General features: G+C 37.7%; 1 protein-coding gene across 1 annotated transcript; it reads right to left on the bottom strand.

The window, feature by feature from the left end:
• Positions 1-2711: 2711 nt before the first annotated feature.
• On the bottom strand, positions 2712-12892 carry CCDC195 (coiled-coil domain containing 195). The gene is made up of 3 exons (XM_031035626.2): positions 12443-12892; positions 8133-8385; positions 2712-2835 (listed from the first exon to the last, which is right to left on the bottom strand). Exons 1-3 carry the CDS (start codon positions 12702-12704, stop codon positions 2712-2714), a joined length of 639 nt encoding a protein of 212 aa, XP_030891486.1. The 5' UTR covers positions 12705-12892.
• Between the last annotated feature and the right edge of the window lie 5851 nt (positions 12893-18743).

The following is an 18743-nucleotide window of genomic DNA, read 5'->3' as shown; positions in this document are numbered from 1 at the left end:
GTTCCACGGAGAAGCTGAGTTCAGAGTTTTCCTATGTTGTCATCTTGAACCCAAATATCAACTGCAGCTCTTTTTGGACAGGGCATGCACAGGTCTGTTCTCCAGAGCCTCTACTCATTTCTGTTACTTGCAGTCCTCAGTAGGCATTTGAGTTCCTGACTTATAGAATTTTGGGGCATAGAAGAAGACAAATATAATTAGAGCATGACTGAGATACACTTCATGTTCTTTGTGGTTCGTTACATTTAAACATCTTCTCAGAAGGTTTACCACAAAACAATATAGTAAGTCAGGGAATAGAAATGGGGCTTTGTTTCTTTAATCTTAATATTAAATACTTTAATATCAAAGTTTAACATTTGATGGTGTTTTTTTACTGGGCAGTGTGAGAATCATGTAGTTGTTAATTCAGTTCAGTTCACAGACATGTATGAAATGCCAATCACATATTAGTCATTGAACTTGGTATTGTGGATAATTTGTCATTATAACTTTGCCAGTTATGACATTGTAATCTGGGTGGTTGTCATTTATTGTTTTTTTTTTTTTTTAACTGTTTGCAAATGTTTCTTTTAACTGATGTTAACACAAAAGTCTTTATTTTGTAAATAGGCAGAAAATATAATTGTGCATAAACTAAAAACTAAAAATGCCAGGAATCTCATAGGTTACTATCTTAATTATCTATTGAGTGTGTGTCTTTATTCCCAGATGAATGTGCTAAATGAATGTGTTAAATCTCATTTGTATCTTTCCCCTCTGGTTATAACCTTGCTCTATGGTACATCTGTTATAATGTTGAGAATATTGTTAATCTTTTTTTTTTTTTTAAGATTTTATTTATTTATTTGAGAGAGAGAGAGAATGAGAGACAGAGAGCATGAGAGGAAGGAGGGTCAGAGGGAGAAGCAGACTCCCTGCCGAGCAGGGAGCCCGATGCGGGACTCGATCCCAGGACTCCAGGATCATGACCTGAGCTGAAGGCAGTCGCTTAACCAACTGAGCCACCCAGGCGCCCGAGAATATTGTTAATCTTTAAATGAATATCATAAATAAAAGAAGCATTTGACCCATTATGTGACTTTTACCTCAGGGTATTCATTGATTCATCCATCTCCCTTCTAGGAGCCTTTCTGTGACTATTAAAACCCTTTCTTAGAAACGGATTGGACCATTCTTACCCTTTCCTTGCTTCACTGCTTCCACTTCAACTTGGCACCAGATTTGGGAGCCCTGGACTATGCTTCTTAGTATTTACAATAGTGAATTGTAAGCATGGCTGTCTAGCAGAAATCAGCTGAGAAAGCTTATTTAAAATGTGAATTTCTGCTTTGCTCCCTGTCTGTCCTCCTACTTCTACAGCCAATTCAGTTGGTCTGGGATGAGACCAAGGAATCTGTATTTTAACATTCTGGCTATTTTAATATATTTGTTTAAAAAGAGTATTGGTATTGGGGTGGAAACAAGGAATTTGCATTTTATTTTTCTTAATATTTATTTATTTATCAGAGAGAGAGAGCAAGTGGGGGGAGGGGTAAAGGGGTAGGAGAGAGAGAGAGAGAATCTCACACAGACTCCCCACTCGGCTTGGAGCCCAGTGCTGGCTCGATCTCAGGACCCTGAGATCATGACCTGAGCCAAAATCAAGAGTCGGAAACCTAACTGACTGAGCCAACTAGATGCCCCAGGAATCTGCATTTTAATGTTCTGAATATTTTATTTTATTTATTTTTTTTAGATTTTATTTATTTATCTGACAGAGAGAGAGATAGAGAGAGAGAACAAGCAGAGAGGCAGGCAGAGGGAGAGGGAGAAGCAGACTCCCTGCTGAGCAGGGAGCCTGACATGGGGCCCAATCCCAGGACCCTCGGATCATGATCTGAGCCGAAGGCAGATGCTTAACTGACTGAGCCACCCAGGTGCCCCACTCTGAATATTTTAATATAAGATATTAGTATATAAGATATTAGTTTAAAAAGGGTATTGGTATTTGAATGTGATTGCTATAAACCAGGAGGGGGAGATGTTCTCCTGAAAAGAAGTCCAGGAATTGAGGGAATTCTGAGATTTCCAACCCCTAAGTAATGATCATCTGAACCTTTTTTGCTCTCCTTCCAAGCAGGTTTAACGGTTTTGTCATTGGCCAGCCCACAATTGCTCTGAGCCTACCATGGATGCCATGGGAGTCTGCTGTCTTTGTGCTCCCATGCCTGTGACACAGGATATTAAAAGTTAGTATCAGTGAACTATCAACCAACAATTAACTATAAGGATAATCATGACTACTTCTATACCATTAATCAAAAACAGAACTTTTTTTTCTAAATTTGTTATAGGTTCATCTGGAAAGTGACACTTACAATGTAAAGAGCAGCAGTTCCTGATGGCATAAGGCAGCTACCGAACACTACCATGCAATTTAATTTAATTACATTTAATTGCTCACATGCTGCATAGAGAGACTACAATAGTCACTGTACAGCCATCAACATTAGTATTCGATAACAGCATAAAGTAATTGCTCCCATTTCTTGGCCAAGTCCATTGACAAATCCATTGACAAGTCCATTGACCTGATGCCAAGCATTTTGTGTGTCTTACTGGGCATCTTTCCAGAACTCTTTGTAGGGCAGGACACTGACCCAGAGAGGCCTCAGTGTTCTCATCTCCTGGGAATCAGCTGTTTCTTAAATTTCATCATCTCACACAGCTTATTCTGCAATGGTACTTAGCTGGTTTGTGGTCTGATTTGGTGAATATTTCAAAGAACTTGAATTTTTGGAATATGAAGACACGTCCATGGGTAACAGGAAACTGACTGTCTTTATCTTGTCTCTAAAGAAAGCAGAATAAGGAGAAGATAAGTAAGACTTTTTAGTGAGCCTTTATATAAAACATTTATTACTTTTTCTAAGTCCCCAAATCTGCCTAAACTATTAAAAGCTCGTTTGAAACATATCATAATATATTTTGTTTAGTTATTCAACAATAATGCAAAAAATATATTGGAATGGGCCTTTTGATAAAGCCCGATGAAGAGTGCTGATAAAACTAGAATTTAAAACTATTGAGGGAGGATTATTCTCTTGATGTTTAAAGCTAAAGAATATCATATTGTCTCCGGCGAAGGGTCTTTCACATCGGAGCACTTCAGGTGAAACGAAGCAGAAATTTGAGGCAATTATTTTATAATCCAGATCAATCTGCAATTATAGATTTTGAATTAATGGAATATCCATCACACTTGAACAGTAAAGGGGAGCGAGGAGAGATGGCAGTGACTTGTGTCATCTGAGGGATTAAATTGTTCCATTTTGCCCACTCCTTTTCCCTCCAACAGTGTTATATAGAATCTCGACATAAATTAGGATACATCGCTCTCAGGAAAAAGTCAAAAGAATGGTGTTTGAAATTATTGCCTTTTCTCCAATATTGTCCTCTCTCTGTCTCTCTTTGTCTTAGATAAGGCCATCATTTCACTGAGTGGGGGGCATTAAGGGGAACACATCTGCTTCCTCCCTTGGGAGGAAGGCCAGTGGTTCCATATGCTGGGATCAATAAAATAATAACTGCTCTGCCATTTATAAGCACTCACTTGACTATCTCATTTATTCTTCACAAAAACTCTGAGGTAACTGCTATTATGATTCCTTTTTTTTTTTTTTTTACAAAAGAATAAACTATGGTACAAAACAGACTAGTATCTTTTCTAAGGCCAATGATGCAGTTGAGATTTTAGCCATCAGATTCCAGAGGCTGCCTTCTTAACCATTTTGCTATAAGAAAAGGAAAGGATACAGTTGACCCTTGAACAACGCAGGGGTTAGGGGCACTCAGCCCTGGGGCTGTGGAAAATCTGCGCATAACTTTTGATTCCCTCCAAAGTTTAACTACTCCTAGCCTACTGTTGACTGGGGGCCTTACCAATAACATGAACAGTTGATTAACACATATTTTGTATGTTGTAGGCATTATATACTGTATTCTTACAATAAAATAAACTAGAGAAAAGAAAATGAAAGGCAATCATTAAGAAAATGTTCCTTAAGAAAATCATAAGGAAGAGAAAGGACATTTATAGTACTGTACTGTACTTATTGAAAAAATCCACATATAAGTGGACTGGCGCAGTTCAAACCTGTGTTGTGTTCAAGAGTCAACTGTGTATGTATTTAATGTGTCTGGTTTCTCCTATCTGCAAAATGAATAATATAGCATTTCTAATTAAATTGGTAATTAATTAATTAATTTTTATTAAAAATTAATTTGAGTATAGTTGACACACAATGTTACATTAGTTTCAGGTGGACAACATAGTGATTCAACATTTCTATGCCTCATGCTATGCTCTATATGGATCCTTTCCCCTAATCTTTTCAAGCAGCTGAGCTTTTTTCTTAAAGGCAGAACATTAGATTCCTAAGTTTCTAGTTTCTCGGAAAATTCAGGAAAAATTAAAATTCTATCTCTGGTTTTTGGAGAACATTTGTTCTTAGAAATATTGACGTTGGCATAATTCTGTAAAACACTTTCTTGGTATAATAATGAAAAGGCTCACAAGCAAATTAGGTACGATGTCTGACTGCTTCAAAAGGCAGTTCAAATAAATTGGTTCTTGATAAATCTTTGTAAAAATTTTTGAAAGCTATTAGAAAGTAAATGAATTTACAAAAAAATTAGAGGACTAATGTAAAGACACGTTACTTTACTAGTTAATCACCGAGGAAGTAAAAGACAAAATTAAAAAGCACTATAACAAATAAATACATGCTTCATTCTTCTCAACAGTTCTCTGCAATCGACTGGATTTTATGCCAACCCAGCTGTTGATTTCAAGCCATTACTGACTTTCTTGTTTTTTTTTTTTTTTTAAAGATTTTATTTATTTATCCGAGAGAGAGAGAATGAGAGACAGAGAGCACGAGAGGGAGGAGGGTCAGAGGGAGAAGCAGACTCCCCGCTGAGCAGGGAGCCCGATGAGGGACTCGATCCCGGGACTCCAGGACCATGACCTGAGCCGAAGGCAGTCGCTTAACCAACTGAGCCACCCAGGCGCCCATGACTTTCTTGTTTTAACACAAACCTGCAATTGGCTCAGTCTTTCCCATTAAAGTAGATTCTAAATTACCAATGGATTGTGTTCTAAATAGTTTATTCCTTGGCAGCTTGGAATTTGGAAAACATTTTGCTTCAGAAAAATAATACGTTATAAACTTTGGCTAGGCTCCCAAACGATCACAGAAAATAATATGAATTGAAATGGGAAAATTAATAATACTGTATGTCTCAGCATTATAGGTCTGTGAGAATGTAATGGCTTAAGTGTAAAAAATAAAACATTATGATATGTGCACTGCACAATTTCAAAATAGGCAGACACAGACTGGAAAGATAGATGTGCATCAAAATCTATATGGTGGTTATTCAGACAGTGAAGTTATGGAAGATTTTCCTTTTTATACTTTTTTACTTTGAATATTGCATTTATACTTTGTAATCTGCAATTTTCTTTTTATAATGAATATTTATTTCCTTTATATAACTGGATATGTATATATGTTTCTGGATATATATATATGTATATGTATACATATATATAATTTTTCAAAACAAAGGACATTCCTTCTTATGATGAACATTTAGTGCCTATATATATATATATATATATATATAGTGCATATATATATGCATTTTAAACAAAAGACAGATCTCTGCCTTTCTTCCCTCTTCCCTCTTTGAAAACACATGGCCATTGGCACACAATGATTGGGTGTACAATTTTTGTTTCCATATCCCACATCTGCTCTGCCAATAAATCTTATGAGCTCCATCTTCAAAGTATATCCAGAAACCACACCAACCATTACTACCCTTGGCCAAGAAATGATCATCTCTTGCCTAGATCATTTTTTTTTTTTTAGCCTTAACCTTGGTCTTTTTATTTTCTGCATTGTTTTCCTACAGTCTTTCTAAAGCAGGACTCCCAACATGATCTTTTATCTTTATTTGTTTTTTTTAACGAGAAGAGTATGTTACGTACCCAGTTCACTTGGGATAAATCCAGAATCATTGGAGGGGAGTGGAAGGTCACCCATGCTTTGCCTTCATCTTCCCCCGCTCTCTTGCTTGCTCACTCTGTTCCAGTCACACCAGCCTCCTTTCCCTTCCTCAAATACTGGTCATGCGCCCCTCAGCATCTCTTATATTTGCTGTCCTCTGTTCTTGGAAAGTTTTTCCCACCCAGAAATCCTCAGAATGCTTTCCCTTTTTACTCAGATGGTGAGGTATTTCCTAGCCATGATATATACAATTTCAACAATGCTTGCCCCTCTAACCCTTCCTTTTCCCTTTTAATTGGTTTAAAGTTCTCTTTTATACCTATCACCATCTAACATAAATGATACACTTTTATGTATTGTCCTATTTATGGATTATCATGTTACAAAGGAACATGCTCCCCATGGGCAGGGACTTTTGACAATTTTTTTTTTTTTTATTTTGCTGTATCCTCATGGCCTAGAATTCTGCCCAGCACGTGACACGCCTCCAGGATTATTTGTTGAACGAATGAATGAATGTAATGAAGGTATGAAAAAAAATAGATCAAAAGGATAGAAACGAAACTCATGATAACACTTGCCCTTTGGCAGGACCAGGGAAGAGAGATATAGGATCTTTCTCTCTGTTAGTAACATTTTTTCTCCTTTTATATATAAAAATATCTGAAGAAAATGTGACAAAATTCTTGCACAGTTGTTTCTGAATATTTTTGCTTTTTAAAACTTTCCGAAAGACATTTTTTACTAGCTTTCCAATAATTACAGGACAAAGCACACACTTGTGAGCATTGCCCGGAAGGCCTCTTAGGATGGCTTGTGCTCCCTCCTTCACCCTCATTCACTTGACTACTTTGGTTTTCCCCACAGTCATGCTTCCTTCTGTCTTCTTGTCTTTTCTGCGCTACCTGAGGTTATCTTTCCATTTTTCTCTGCCTGACTACATGCAGCTGTCCTTCATGACTCAGGCTGCTCTCTCTGTTCCTATAATAGAACTTTCTATGAGTGAATCACAATTTTCATCCTGTCTTGTAAAATCCAAATGAAACTGGCTCAGCCTTTGTGTCCTGCATCCTGTGGGAGGTCCTGCGCTCTTTCCAATATTGATGAGAATCCCTGCAGGCCTATCACTGGTTATCTCTCGATTTGATTTCCTGTCACTGCTGAACTTGATGACTCCTTTATTCTGTCCGCACCCCATTTGTCCCATTTTCTCTTCTTTATGAGAACCCAGGCCTCTTTTCTCCTCGAAGGAGACAAATGTGTAGAGACTCTCCTTAGAAAGTCAGGGCTTAACTGGGAATTGGAAGGTAGGGGTGCAGCGTGTGGGAGAGGGGATGTCATGCTCTAGCCTTGTAGAGGGGATAAGTTAGACTTGATAGTGACAGTTTTGCTCTGAAAGGGCCCTTGGCTCTACCCATTCCTAGGGTCACTGTCTAACCTTCTTCTTAAAGACTCCTTGCCTGTCTCTCAAATGTTTTCTCAAATCTCTCTTTCTCTCAGGCTGCCCTTACCTCCCTAAACACCAGCTCCTGGATTTTGAAGAACAAGTTCCTTTTCTCTTTGCTTTGTCTCTTGGCCCTCTCGAGTTATGCCTTTTTTATACCGCCCAAAACCCATTCGGTCACTTCCCCCACAAGAACAGTCCTCTCTCAGGACTTCTGTGTTCAGTTCCTAAAATAAGTGTGTCTTTTCCCTGAGAAGCACTTTGTTAGAGTGATCAGTTCACTGGTGTGTCTTTGTCACTGAATGAAAGTTTCGAACATAACGTTTTGCTTTTGCTGAATCTTGTATCACTGGTGGTCAGCTCAGAGTACAGTCATTGGTGCTTGATGAGTAAGGGCAGCCTGATGAAGTGTTCTGCTCACAGAGGCATCTGTTAGAGTGCCATATGACCTCAAAAAAAATTTCTTTTGATCCCCTAAATGAACATAAGTGAGACGGAAATTATTGTGGCCTAAGAGCCTATTTGGTTTTGTTTCCTCCCCTAGGTAAGACCTTGCTTATCCAAGGGAACGCCTGAGTACCCATCACAGCATGTGTCTATAACCTGGTTTGAGGCAGATGGTACATTACCTGGTTACATTACCAAAAACATGCTCAGGAGAAGCTCTTTGGTTACAACTAGGGCTGGTCAAAGAATCTGATGCAAACATCTCTTCTTTATTGTCTTGCTTCTTAATTGAAGAACATGCCAGTGATTTAACTCTTCCCTGAGCTTCTAGAATTCCACTCTTTGGGTGTCTTTCCCTAGCTTTCCAGGGATCATTTGTAGCAAATGAGTGAATTGGCGAGGAAATGGAATAGCGTCTAACAATCATGACGTTGCCTGTGTAGGAGACATGAAATTTAAGTTTATGAAAGTTCTACCTTTCATGATGTCCACAAATGGCAAATTATATTAATAGTACTTCATTAAAATGAACTAAACAAAACTATTGCTTTTGATTCATTTTTTTTTTCACATAAACTAGTCACTGATTTATTTGACAAATAATTGAGTGCCAGTCACGTGTCAGGCACTTTTTTATGAGGTAGAGATGGGGACACATACGAAACTCTTGCCTGCATAGAGCTTACCTTCTTGTGTGCAGACAGATGATAAACAAACCTTATGTGATAAAATACTTGAGAAGTCAAGTTAGACTGATAAAGACCAGGGGATAGAGACAGATGAGGGAGAGGTCTGGAAGCTATATAAATAGTGTGGTTGGCGAGAACTTCGTGAGGATGCAGCATTAGAACAGAGACCTGGGCATGTAGAAATAATAAAACAAGACTTTAAAATGGGAAGAACATGGATATTCTGGAGATGCCAATGCTGGACAGCTTTTCTCTCTCCTTCTAGAAGATTGTAGAAGAACCTGTTCATTATAGACCCTCATTACCTGAATGGCCACAAATAATTGAACTAGCTGCTATTAACTGGCCTACACTTGTGTGTCTTCACCTTAGTTGGGATAGTCGCTATGGGGAAGCCTGTTGATTGAGAGACGAAAGCACAGAAGGTCTGTGGAAAGAAGCAAAGGGTACTCACATGGAAAACTGGAGTGTTCCTGAGAGAGATGGAGAGATTTATGACCTTGTTTCTGAGGGCTTTCAATTCAATTTCTGTCTATAAGTGTCTTCCAATAAACTCTTTTCTTGACGTGAATCAAGTCTTCTCTGTTCCTTGTAACTCAGGCACTTTGATTAAAAGAGCTTTATTTTAGGGAGTTTACTTTGTCTGAATCTCTGTGACACTGTACTAATGCTGACCACACATCCAGTTCTTACCCAGGGGGCGAAGAAGCCTGACTTCATGGGTTGGTTTTTCATTTTCTGGAGCACTTAAGAAATGTTTGCCGAATCTTTTATCTTTCTGGTCACAGCTCTGGCATGAACTAGCATGGATGTTTAAGAAAGGCCTGCATCATGTTTGGGTTTTAAGAGTGCTAGAAGCACAATTATTTCTTAAGTTTGCTGCCCACAACTGCCGAATGCAGATAGCAGATTATTAAAGCCATTGCAAAACGTGGAGGCTGCCTTGGCTTTTTATGGTTTGAAAGAGCAGAAGATCAGCTTTTAGGCAAGAGTTTGGAGCAGAGAGAAGTGTTTTAAGTTCAAATCTCTCTGAAGTGATTATAACTGCATGCAAATGCTGTTTCTAAATTATCTTTAAACACTACTTTGGCCATGATCTCTCTCTCTCTCTCTGTATATATATGTGTATATATATATATATATCCCCAAGCAGCTGTGTTCCTGGGCTGTAGCATTGCTCTGTGCCCTCAGGTGAATGATGGGTAGGCTTCTCCACTCGTAAAATCTCATTTTGTCTCACCACACATGTCACACAATCAATAAAAAGCTTTAATTCCAAGTGATTCTCTTCTAGGTCCTCTTTAATTGTTCCCTTTCTTAAAGAGACTCACATTTCTGATCTCATATTGTCCCTTCTCAAAGAATAGGTTTATATTCTTCTGTTGTCAAAGGATGGGGCAAGATGCTTAACCTCTGGGCCTTATATCCTCAACTGTAAAATAAGGAGATGATCTCAAAAGTCCCTCTCTAGCGGCAAATGTCTATGATTCAGTTTTAAGTATGAACGTCAATGGATATTGGCAATGTCTTATTAAAACTGTTGATAAAAAACTTATGCCAAGGTCAAATAACATTTTTCTGGCATATCCAATGATATTAAGGTAACTATTACCAAGTAACTCCTGTTGAGTCTTACTTGTGTTATCTCGTTTAGTGCTCTCAACAGCCAGAGGAGACAGATTTGATCACTATCTCCATTTTACAGATGAGGCGAGTGATTGTGAAAGCATGTTACATTCATAGGATCACAGAACTTTACAGTTAGAATAGGCCTGGGAAAGCATCTCATCTAATCCATTCATTTTTACATGAGGATGCTAAGGTCAGGAATTTTCTATGTCCTACTCAGCATTGACCAACTATTACAAAACTGGGACTGCAACCCAGTGTTCTCATGTTCAGGCCAATGTTCTTCATAGTTATGTCACTTACTTTAGTAATAGTACATCACACATAAAACATAGATAAATACATGTAAAGTAACTTAACTGGGCTTCCAAGCACAAATTTAAATCATGTCTCTTTCTGTGTTTAACTAGTAACAACTAAAAAGAGTTCCCCCAATTTTACCAGTTTCTCACTCGTCATTTTTAAACTTAGTGCTAACATTCTTATTGGGAGTTACCATCCATATGCTGAAGAAGTATGATATCAATTGTGTGTTTAGCTCTTATTAATAGTCTAAACTCTCCTAAGCTTGATGGCATTCAGGCCCTGGGAGCTTAAAGGGTAATACTCTTTGTTCTTTGAATGGTGTAATTGTTGTTGTAAAATAGCCACAGGATATACTAAGACTCAACTTATTTTTTTATTAGAATAGCATCATAGAAAATATATTTGATGGAGTGTCATCTACCTTTGGAGTAAGGCAATGGTTTTCAACTGGAGGAAATTTTGTCCTTCAGGCAACATTTGGAATGTCTGAAGACAGTTTTGATGGTCATGACTGGAGGGTGAGAGGCAAGTACGCCTGGCATCTAGTATTGAGAAGCCAGAAAAGCTGCTAAACATCCTACAATATCCAGGACAGACCCATATAAATACAGAGCTTGTTAGTACAAAACGTCCAAGATTGCAGAGGTTGAGGAACTTTAGGGTAAGGATGTATTACAAATATCCATATTTTTCTTTTCTTTTCTTTTTTTTAACCAGGAGAAAGTCTAACCTCCTTGTCAGTTACTCTTTTAGTTTTATTAAATAACCAGCAGACAGAACTACTGAGATCCAGAGTTGCACTTGACAAAAACGGAAAAAGTCCTGATTGAAATCTCTTCCCAGCCTTGAAATGTAGGGCATGCTAGAGAGAGACCTCTTGAACAGAGAAAAACAGCTGGCAAATAAGACATGTTCCCCTGCCAAGCTGTTCAGAACCTCTAAAAGGCATTGCCTGAAGCCTTTGACAGGATATTAAGAGATTTGAGTATTTAATTACGTACATCAATTTTATTTGAATATGCTCGTGTAAGCAAGCACTGATCATTTAAATGCAGAACGTAGTTTTCGCCCTGCTGATTTCTGATTTCGTGTACTCTTCACAGTCAAAATACTTTTCCCATAAAAGGTGAGTTGATTTTTAGAATGTATCAGACACTGACCCTGTGTCTTGAAATCTTTGACCTGTAGAGAAGATTGAATTATGGGCAACACAGATTCACACAGGGCAGGAAGTTTCTTTGTAAAACATGGGTAAGAAACAACATCTGCCATTTGTTGTATGCTTGCCAGGTGTTAAATTAAGCACTTAGTCTATTATTGCAGTGAGAAACGTACTGTAACCATGTGAGGTAAGTACTCTAACACTTTCAGATGTAGAAAACAAAGGTGAAAGATTTCTCCTGAGTATCTCTCAGTCAAGTGGATAATGAATGACAAATCACTTGCAACTATATTTGTCTGACTGTAATAACCATACCCTGAACTTTTGTGCAATATTATAACTTAATAAGTGAGCATGGTATTTGACACATACCCATTCAGTGTTCTCTGATGTGACATTTAAATGCTTGAGGTCCAGAAGGAAAAAAACACATTGTTTTTCATGTGACTGATTTTCACAAACCTGCCATTCCTACCTTTCCAGGAAGATCTGGAAATAGTTTTTGATGTTGCTAAACTATGTTGCTTTAAGATGCTTACAATTTTTTCCCCTAGGGATTTAAATGTAATCTGCCAGGAGAAAAAGGATGGAACTCACCACTGCCAATGCCAACTTCTGCAGTTATGTGAGAAGCAAAATAAACCTAATGTTTAAGAGAACTTTGCAAAGATGGGCACAGCCCAGAAGAGCTAAGGACATTCGGTACCTTGATGTTCATGAACAGCTGGTGCCGCATCAATGGAAACACCACCATGAAGGATTGCTGGAGATTTTTCAGATGCTTTTTTGAGGTTACCAAGGTCTGTGACTTCCTCTTCCCTTTCATCTCCTGATTCTCCACCAGGACCCAGGGTTCTCTGACTACTTGAAGTCAGCTTCATCCGGAGGACTTGATTCTCTTTCTCCAACTTGTTGATCTGTGCCTGCATTTCCTGGATAATTCCTATGAACTGGATGTTAGCTTCCATTTGCCCCTTCTCGGGTGGCTCTGGTTTGCTCCTCTGAGGAGGCAGGTCACCTTTTGTTCTTGAACCAAATGCATAGTCTACTCAGCAGGACTGGTCGACCCCACCCATAAACCTTCCTGAACAATAGATGTCACTCTTCTCTGGGCCGTCTTTCAGCACCTGGGGAGTTAGACTGTCAGGGAGGTAAAGGATCTCCATGACTTATTCATTCTGGGGTTTGTTTTTCAGGACAGAGCTTTCCTTTGTATCTTTCATTTCATATCAATCCACAGTTCTAGAATATTGCTTTGTGTCTGAAGAGAAGAGAGCATTCCAAAAATTTCCAGGGAGGAATAGAGTTTCTTGTTTCTGTCATGAACTCACCTCATTCCTACCAACCACTCAGTTTTCTCTCTGTTACTACTTCTGGAATCAAATGTTTTATAGAATCACCAACTGTCATTAGTACTTGAAAACTGGCACCTAAGAATTATGCCTTGTCTTTTCTATAAGTATGTCATAATTCTGTACTTTGGGGCTAAATTATTAATCTTGACACTTGTTGATTGAGGGTAACAGCAATCAGAGGGGACATATGATTGCAGTGAGGTTATTATAAAAGATAATTATACCTAAATCCCTCAAGATAAGGTCAAGGATCATACGATCACTTTTCAATATCTTGTAAGCATTTTTGCTATTATTTGGTTTTAGAATGTTTGCTTGGGCAAAGGTTGCCCGGTGATATTTTGGGAAGGTAAGAAGATATAGGTTGAATATTAATCTTGAATGAGAAGGACATGGAACAATTAACAGCTTTCATTACCTATTTCCTGAAGAGGTTTCTTTGATGGGAATCAAAAGTATGAATCTTAAAAAGCATATGCTCTGATAGCAGTATCTATTTGGAAATTCAATTAATGTTTAAAGATAGGCACTTCTGCAATAAGGTAAAAATGATTAGAAAATTTTTCATGGTGATAGTTTTCCCTGCACATTCATTTCCTTCTGTTTTCTGTATATACTGATTTTTTTTTTTTTTTGCCTAGCTAAATAAATATTTGTTGATTGATCCAAGGCTGCAGTATGAAGGAGTTATTGGAGAAAGTCTTATTCCCTTTTTATGTATACACATTTATATATATATTTAAATCTTGGGATGTGCTTATTAAAAAATCAGTCTAAAAATAATAAGGCTGTTTATACTACTTCTATTTGTATTTAAATGAATTTCAGTAAACATTTCTGTGCCAGGCACTCTGCAAGCTGTAGCGATGGGCTGTGGAAATACGGAATTTGGATTTTAAAGGTTATCAGTCGAACCACCTATCAGATGTTCTAATCTGTTCCAAAGCATCTCAGTAATGGATTATTGACCCTATATTTGAGTATTTCCCCTTTAGGAGGATCCCCTTCCTACCAAGGTAAGCTATTTACTTCTTAACTAAAATTATCCACAATGAGCAAAAATTGGCCTCTATATAGTTTGTTTCTCATTCTTCTCTTTGGAGAGGTTATGTAACACATCCAATCCTTGTTTTAATGAAAATTCTTGTTCCATCATGTTCTAATGAGTGTTTATTCTCCAGAATAAACATCCCCAATTCCTTCAGCTGTTTGTGATCTAATGTGGGATCAAGGGCCTTAAGTCCATCATAGACACTCTTTCAAACATGTTTCCATTTGTCGATAAGCCTCTTGAATTAAGATGTCAGGCCTAAATGCATTCTCCTGAAGGATCGGAATAACCCAGAATACACCGCTCTAGCTTCTGCAAAGTGGTTTTTGGAAAAAATTCCATGAAAGTGGGAAGTAAAAATCATTTTTGGAATTACATCCAGCACAACAGAACAAGACATAAAAATAACTTGTATAACTGTTGGAAATGACAAGATAGCTATCATTATTTACAGACAATTTGATTGTATATCTAGAAAGTTCAAGGAAAATAATCAAAAATTTTATTTTGTAATTTACCCTATGTTGCAAAATAAACATTTAACAATCAATAGTCTTCCTAAAAACTATTAATAACTGTATAGAAAACAATTATTGAGAAGTATTCTGCTGCCAATAGGTCCCTATATATAAAAATTCAGAAATGATCTTTTAAAAAGTTTGTAAGATTTATAATGAAGAAAAATCTAGCATTTTACAGACATAGAGAACTTGAGACAATAGAGATTATGATCCCGGTGAGAGGATTATATATTTTAAAGAAGTCTTAATTTATTTCTAATTTATAGATTTAATGGAAGCCCAATCAAAATCTCTGTGGGACTTAAAAAAAAAAAGAAATTGTTGAACCCATTCTAAGGATCATCTGGAGACAATAGTTTTGAAGTGTGTGAAAATAAAGACTATTTGTTGGGTCCTTGCCTTATTAAATTTTTCAATATAGTCTGAAGTTCTAAAAGCAAAAACAGTGAACATCAGTGAATTTGCAGACAGGAAGTTACAGACAATTCCTAGAAGAAACACAAATGGGAAAAAATGTGAAAAAAGCCCAACATCACTAGTAATTTTATAAATTAAAACAATGAAATACTTTTTTTTTTTGTAGGGGCCTAACAAGTTAGCAAAGATTTTAAAAAGTGAATAAAATTAATGCAAAACTATTAATAATTGTTTATTGACACTTACCAACTGAGAATACTTATTGATAGGTTTCTTTTTGATAAACAATTTAACAGTAAGTGATAAGGATATTTTAAAAGTTTTTAATTGTTGACTTTTAAATTCTACCTTCTAGACTCTACCTAAGAAAGTAATTACATTTAAATATTTTATAAAAGGATGCTTATTGCACACTAATAGCAAAACCTTGGAAATATCTAAATGTTCAACAAAGGAGAACAAATAAATAAAATATGGGATAGCCATAAAACAGAAGAGTATTCTGAACCTGAAAACGTTGAGTGAAAAAGTAACATATCCAACTGTATATAGAGTAAAATCAATACCATATAAAATGGATTGGAAACACCCCAAAAGGAAAATGATTCCCATTTCTGGTAAGATTTTGGATGATTTTTATTTATCCCTGTATGCTATCTGAATTAAAAAAATATATAGTTACATGAAAGACTTCCATAAGGAAAAAATTAAGTAATGAAAGGAAAATAGAAATATGAAAGAAATTTAATAAAATGAACCAACATCACATTTCCTTGGGATTTTTTTTTTTTTAATTTTTGATTAAGTCAAATGGCTGTAAGAACTGGACTTTCCCTCACCAAACTAGTTTTGGTCTTTAATAGTTGTCAGTAATTTTGAAATTTGATATATGAGTGAAAGCTATTTAGAATTGGTACCTTTTTATGTAAATGCTAGGACTGGTGGTTCTATAATTATTTGTGATTTATTTTCAAGTAATAATCCAGGCAGTAAATTGGCTTGAGGATCCAGTCTGAAGAATGGCAGAGCAGGTGATTGTTGGCGTGTGGAAAAGCTATGGCCACCACCACCATGACTCCTTGATGGGGTTTTTGATCTTTCTCTTGAACTAGGAAAATCAAGACTCTGGGCCTTATTTCTAGGGCAGGAGTCCTCAGACCCATCAGCATCACCTGGGAGTGCTTGCTTAAAATGCAGGTCTATCGGTCCAACCCTATACCTGTTGTAGACTCTCCTGCAGTAAACTTGGTAAATTGTGTCATAAGAAGCTTCCTGGGAGCAATTATAAAGTTTCTGGTAGCCACATTTAAAAAGTAAAAGAAACAGATTAAATTAACGTTAATATGTTTTATTTAACACAACAGATCCGGAATATTACCATTTCAATATGCAAATAAATATTCAAGTTGCTAGTGAGATATTTTACATGGTTTTGCTCTTGCTAAGTCTTTAAAATCAAATGTGCATTTTACACTTATAGCCCATCATAATTCAGACACTAAATTTTCATTGGAAGTATTTGATCTGTATTCAGATTTATAAAATTGGTATTTGAAAAAGTGGATTTGCACACCCAAGTAGATCCAAACATACTTAAACGCACTTGGGTATCAGTCAGTCCTCTGCACAGTAGCCTCCAGTGGTCCTCCAGTGCAGTGGGAATAAAGGGCAACTTCCCACAGTGACGCCCAAGGTCTTAGCCCTCTGGTCTTTGGTTCTGCCCTGATTTCATCTGCCACTCTCTTTGCTCCAACACTCTAATCCAGCCTGGTCACACTGGCCTTCTAGGTTCCATAAACACTCCAGACACATTCCTGCCTCAGGACCCTGGTCTCGCTGTCCCCGTGATTGAGAGGGCTTCTCCCCAGATATGCACATAGTTAATTCCCTCATCTTCCATATCAGCTAATAAACCACTCCCCTCCAGCTTCCAGCATGAGTCCGCATGGTGGGAATGCTGTAGATCTTTGGCTTTTCCTACATCTGAGGGCAAAGTTTAGGAAAGGAGATGAGCTGCATTAGGATGTCTGCTTTCCAGACAACAGAGTTGGCGCCGAGTACTTTCCTTCGATCCTCCTTGAGTAAATGATGACACAGCATGTCTTTTTTTTCTGGACATAAAATCATGCCTTGCTAGAATATGGTGCGTAGGGCTGACGTGGCTTCCTTAATCTGTCAGTGACAGTGGATGAGCAAGGTCAGATTAGAACTCATTACCACTAGACCACACGTCCTACGTGGAGACACCCAATTGCCTTCCCCTCTAAGACATAAAAGAAAATGTCACTTATGTGAAATCCTATGTCTCACTTTTCAGGCAGGCATATATCCTGCTGTTATACATTATTTAAACAGCGGCTGAGAAATTCTACTTTTGCAGGATCTGCTGAGAATTCACTTTGACCTTGAACTTGATATGTAGCTATTGTCAGAGTGATTTCCCAGTGACTGGAAGCATCTGGTGTTGCAATGAGCCCAGACTCAGGAGCCGATTTGACAGTCTGCCATCTCCCCGTTGTTTTGACGTTTGAGTACCGCACAGTGGTAGAGTAACCATGTGGAAAGGAAGGAGGAGATGAGAAGTTTCTGATGGGCACAGCATCCATAAAATGCTGATAAGTCTCTGAGAGGGATGTTTGTGAGCATGAGGAGACTGCCATGGAGACCTGTGTGGGAAGGAACATCCACCATCTGACAGGCGACTGCTGACCTGTGGTGGGTCTCTAATGAGCATAAGAATTTCAGGGTTTCCCTGAGACTGGCATGTGTGCAAAGAATTTGCACTGATATAATGGACAGGGTGAAATCATGGGTCCTAAGGTCCTAACTTCTGCTCTGTCACTAACTCATTATTAAATCTTATTCACAAAATATGGGCATTGCAGAAATTATAACTCAAATGCCTTACACAGAGAGGCAGGTAAAGTCAATGAATGAGGATGCCAAGTTCAGCAACTACTCACCTCCAGACATTGTTGCCATGAAGGAATGCTGTGCTCTAGTTCGTTGGACTTTGCCCAAAAAGCTGGGAATCCAGATTTTATATGAGAGCTCCACATTTTTAAAGCTGGACAACTAATTCAACCTTTCAAATATACCGTGCAGCCCCAACAAAACGCATTAGAGGGAATGAATAGATTCTCTCGGTTCCCAATGTGTGCAAACAAAGTCCTTCCTTTTTCCCATGAGAAATTAAGGACAAGAAAAGTAATATAGCTGTCCAAGATCAACTTGCTTTAAGAAACGTTTACTGAGCACCAGGTGTAAGCCTCCAGGCAAGATAACCTGTAAAGATCTTTACTGGATAAAATTTCACTATAAGACCAAGTCATTCCTTTTTTTTTTTTTTTCCTGAGCCTGTATTTATACCTGTAAATGAAACAGAGAGAGTTATCTCCACAGGTAACTGAAGAGCAAATGACTTTGTAATAAGTGCTTTGAAATGAATTAGCTTCAAATAAGTGTTAGTTGAATAACATCAAATGTTAAAATTAAAAATTGCTGGTTGATCCTTCTTTTTGCCATCCAGCATCAGCCTTGCAGGGAGAGGGCTTTGGAGGTGAGGAGGGGGATGGGAAGGCAGAGGAGAGGAAGGGAAGAGAGTCTGGTCTGCTGCAAGCTTTGCAAGCTTTATGCAAGCTTCATACCTCTGTCACCGTCAGC

The sequence above is a fragment of the Leptonychotes weddellii genome, chromosome 3, assembly GCF_054177405.1.
Source record: "Leptonychotes weddellii isolate Sample4059 chromosome 3, ASM5417740v2, whole genome shotgun sequence".
NCBI classification, from domain to species: Eukaryota; Metazoa; Chordata; class Mammalia; order Carnivora; family Phocidae; genus Leptonychotes; species Leptonychotes weddellii.
Note: the sequence above shows the minus strand (reverse complement) of the source record. Positions and strands in the feature narration are given on the sequence as shown.

What these genes read in the sequence shown, in the direction of transcription:
- CCDC195 (XM_031035626.2), bottom strand. Translation starts at nt 12,704, where the DNA reads ATGGAAGCTAACATCCAGTTCATAGGAATTATCCAGGAAATGCAGGCA. An exon ending in AGCTGTTCATGAACATCAAG is followed by an intron (nt 8,386 to 12,442) that starts GTACCGAATGTC and finishes TCTCCTACACAG; the next exon opens with GCAACGTCATGATTGTTAGA. An exon ending in GTTTTTGGTAATGTAACCAG is followed by an intron (nt 2,836 to 8,132) that starts GTAATGTACCAT and finishes TGCTTTCTTTAG; the next exon opens with AGACAAGATAAAGACAGTCA.